General features: G+C 35.9%; 1 protein-coding gene across 1 annotated transcript; it reads right to left on the minus strand.

Annotated features, from left to right (window-relative positions):
* Nucleotides 1-420: 420 nt before the first annotated feature.
* LOC127100867 (succinate dehydrogenase subunit 3-1, mitochondrial) lies at nucleotides 421-4,090 on the minus strand. The gene is made up of 5 exons (XM_051038179.1): nucleotides 3,766-4,090; nucleotides 3,465-3,556; nucleotides 1,312-1,401; nucleotides 787-1,230; nucleotides 421-665 (listed from the first exon to the last, which is right to left on the minus strand). Exons 1-4 carry the CDS (start codon nucleotides 3,923-3,925, stop codon nucleotides 832-834), a joined length of 741 nt encoding a protein of 246 aa, XP_050894136.1. The 5' UTR covers nucleotides 3,926-4,090; the 3' UTR covers nucleotides 421-665; nucleotides 787-831.
* Nucleotides 4,091-4,445: the final 355 nt, after the last annotated feature.

Genomic DNA, 4,445 nt, shown 5'->3' on the forward strand with positions numbered 1-4,445 from the left:
ACAAACCTAGAAGATGCCTCAGTGGCTTTGTTGGCGGCAGGAATGGCCTCAGACCTGTGTGTTGGAGCCACCGTGAAGGAGGGAGGCAGGGGTGCTGGCTCCGGTGGCGATCTCTCTACCTGGGGAGGAGCTATGACAGATGTGGGAGAGAGACCGATGATGTGTTCTGCGGTTATGGAGAAATGGAAGGAACATTGAAGTTTTCAAGAGCAAACCCCAAAGAATGGGGAGTGAGGCCTCCACTGGGGAGGAAAAGGGTCTCCAGAAATGGAGAACTCTAATAGAAGGTTCATAGGGAATAAGATAGAGAGAAGGCAGAGCTTCTCTCTATATAGAATGTGGTGTTATTTCTTCCATGTGCATAATATAAAACTGTAAACAATGCCTTGAATAAAATAAATTTTAAACATTAGACAAATATGAGATAATGTATCACATGAGTCACTAAACTCAAATGCTTTATTGAATGTGACAAATACTCACAACTTGAGGGGGTGCAAAAATATACATCACTGAAATCTCAGATGCAAAACAGGTGTAGTTATGCTCAGCATAAACATGAAATTCTAAGTTATCATTATTATTTTGGTAATAGCAAAACTACTTAAAGAAGATTCACAGTGCTTGACGGATGAAGTCTTATGACACGTGCAAGCAAGTTCCACCTGAAAATATAACACTAATCTATGTCAAAAACAAGGTACTGAAGCATAATTTCCAAAAGCTGAATAAATGTTTTGCGACCATAAAAAATCAAAATATGAATCAAGAAAGAGATAAAATTACCTCAGGATCAAACATACTGCTCAGATATCAGTTGTGACTGTGATATCATATGAATAAGTGACGAATTGCACTATACAGATGATAGGACATGGCTAAGGCAGAAATCTCTACTGCAAGTAGGTGGAGTTTTGATGAATAGAATACAAATTGGTAGAATGAATCATAGGTGAGAGTAACCAAACCTAATTTCATGTATATCATATAAAAAAGCAATGTGACCGCTACTAGGAAACCTCCGGCAATTCTATTGCAAATTGAAAGGGTTGAAGAAAGCTGGGGCTGGTAAAGAGGAAGATGAGGAGATAACGGGCGAAAACCGGAAGGCGGCTTTATCTCACTGGTTTTACTTGGGTTGTCACTCATAAAACGCCTCTGACCAGCCAGTCCCAACGTGTCAGCAGCCACGCTTCTCTCAAAGTTTCTTGCCATCAGAGTACTGACTCCCTATTGAAATGTAAATGTCACCAACCACATCAGGAAATCCAAATAGATTAGACTCAATTCACAAATGATAAAGTAACTCACCAATAGCATTGGACTCTTTGCAGCACAAGCTTTAGTACCATATCTAGCTCCAGCCAACATATTAGTGTTCAGTCCAAGAGCCTGGTATCTCTGACATAAGAGAACAATTCCATGGCAATTAGAAATTTAATAGAACTAAGAAAAATTAGTGATAATGCTTCAGATTATCTAGAACAGTGCATTTATTCATTTTGCATTCTAGAACAAAGAAGGTAGGAAAATAAACTATATTCCATGCAAGATGGTACTAGGCATCGAGGGATCTTTTTATGGAGATAGGAAGGCCATGGCTTCCCAAAACACGATATTCTTAATATGTATACATATATATTATAACATCTTTTATATGATATATATTCTGTGTGAGCATATATGACTGATATAGAAACAGTTCACAACTTCTTCTGACCCTATCAGAATATGAAGCTTTGTAATGCTTGCAATAACAAGACACAAGTCTCTATAATCTAAGAAAGACTAGATAGTTGAGACATGCACAGAAGAAAAAGTGGGAAATCTGGTTCCAGTTGTTAGTTAGAATTGGTATTTGACTCCTTTCCATTAGCCAATAATCATGCTTATGACATAAGAGCTCTTCGCCCGAGAGCTTATGTTGAATTAACTATTTGTGTTTGGATGTGCATTGAACAGTGCTTACAAAAAAACAAGTTTTGAATAGTAATTTTTATTTGAAATTTAAAAAAAAAAAATACTACTCATCTTTCACATATTCAAATTGCTGCAAAAATAGTATTAAAAAAATTATGATATACCACAATTTGTTGATTATATAGTCAGATTTTTGGAACTGACAGTTAAGAAAGCAACAAAATATAAAGAAAGCAAATCTCATCATATTTTAAAATGGAAAGATGAGAATAATAAATATGTAGACCATATACTATAGCCACATACAAGCAATATGAATGGTATCAAATTTCAAAATCTCTGGGTACTAGTACTAACTTTTAAGTGGAAAACTATGCTAGTGCTAAATTTCAATCTCTGAAGTTTAGTTTCTCCTTTTCTAACTAGTTTACACAATCGATAAGAGAAATCCCAATAGCAGGAGCACTAAGGCAACAAATTGAGATTCGAAAAGATTGGAAAAGCAGCTAGAGGTACTCTGTCATATTTTACTTGCATTATATTTACTACATCCTTGTATTTAACTAGTGAATTTTTAAATTCTAATCAAGTTAACTGTTCAATTCTAAAGAATCTTAATTCACTTGTACAAAACTACTTCCTAGCCAATTGGTACAAAAGAAGTTACAAATGAGAATAGAGTCTCAAGGGAAGTATTTGCAGACAATGTTATAGAAAGCACAGAGAAATCTTTCCATAGATGGACAAGGCAATCTTGAAGCACCAAAAGCTCAATTGGCTGGATTCAACACACACTTGCCAAATTTCATGGAAATCATGAATAAAGATAGTAAAGAAAACATAGTAGACATGAATGAATTTGATAATAATAACCATAGCTCAGCTTTTGACTATCAATAAGTACTAGACACACAAGAAAATAAGGAACCAAAGGTGGTTCAACACAGATAAACTTACGCATTAAAGGTGGAAATGAACTTGTACCTCTCATAACAATTCATATTTTACAAGAACTTGGGAGAGTATAAAAAATATACCAATGCAAAACTGTTCAGTAATAAAAATCAACAATAATAAACACACTGCTTTTATACATTAATTAAAAACCACGCATTTTCAAACAAAACATCTCAACAGTTAATTGTAATGTAGCAACAGCAATAAGACCTTATTGCAGTTTATTAAAATTCCCCTACGCTATGGCCTTGCTATGACAACCTATGAAGCACGGACCTGAGAAACACGACCAACACCGACACCGCCACATCGACAGTGATAATAATTTTAAGAAAATGAATAAATTAAACGTAATCACAAGTGTCGGTATCAGTTACGGATATTGTTACGGATACACCTTTTTTCAGAGATGTCGGTGGTAAGGACCACTTCTATTACAAAGGAAAAATAAATGAGATGTAACATTACATAAACAATTATGAGTCAAAGGTACATAAAACCTATTTCAGTCCACTTACTATGGCTAAAAATTAAAATTACTTTATAGAACACAAAAACACAAGCAAGTGAAGAGAAAATAGACGTACCAAAGAATCGATCACATTAGAATCACCACCAAGCTTACTCTCCAGATTTTTGGGGAAACCAACCGTGTATCCCTGGGTAGGGTTTTCTTCCGCTGAAATAACATGCACATTCGAAGAAATAAGAATTCAGAACATGAAAACCCAGCATCAGCTAACAGAAACACACACAAAAATTATATAAAAAAGCATGCGATTCGAAAACAGAACGGAAATAAGCATAATGATATATTTAACGATGAAGTAAAATAATAAAATAATTGAAGTAATTGCAGAAATGGTTAAGAGATTGGAGAATCGGTACCTATGGGAAGAGTAGCGGAGTTGCGGTGGAAGAGTTCGGTGGCGGCGGGAGAGATGGATCCGATCTGGTTGTTGGAGCGGGGGATGGAAGAGAAGGCTCGAGAGAGAGAAGAAGAGGAAGATAAGAGCTTAGATTTGCTTGATCGGAGGAGGCAAGACATGGCGGTTGATGAATTGGGAGACGTTGAGTGGTTTGAAATGGAGGAATCAACGGAGTAAGTGCCCAGTGAAAACAATGAATCCGCAAGAAAATGAGTATAGAGAGAATGACGAGGTGGATATTGGGGGCGTGTGGAAGACGAACTCGAAATAGGGCCACGTGCTAACAGTGTTTAAAAACCGGGTCGAACGGTCTGATCGACCGGTTCAATCGAAAACCAAAACATTGGATGGTCTAAGCTGGTTTGATCGATTAAGCAAAATAATCAAAATTATGGTTGTGGGTATGGGTGTGTTTGGGTCCAAATTAACTAAACTGAAGTAACTCATGGTTAAAGTTGGACCCGGTTTTACTCAAAATTAAATTTTATTTTATCGGTTGATGGTTTATCAATTTAAACGATTCATACAATTGGGTTCAATCGATTTGAATTAACAAATTTTGACCAAACTTTCATATTAGTCTAATAATTTTTTCAATGAATTGAGTAACTTCATAATTTCTAACTCAAATTCTCAATT

This window comes from Lathyrus oleraceus, chromosome 7 (genome assembly GCF_024323335.1).
Source record: "Lathyrus oleraceus cultivar Zhongwan6 chromosome 7, CAAS_Psat_ZW6_1.0, whole genome shotgun sequence".
Taxonomy (NCBI): domain Eukaryota; kingdom Viridiplantae; phylum Streptophyta; class Magnoliopsida; order Fabales; family Fabaceae; genus Lathyrus; species Lathyrus oleraceus.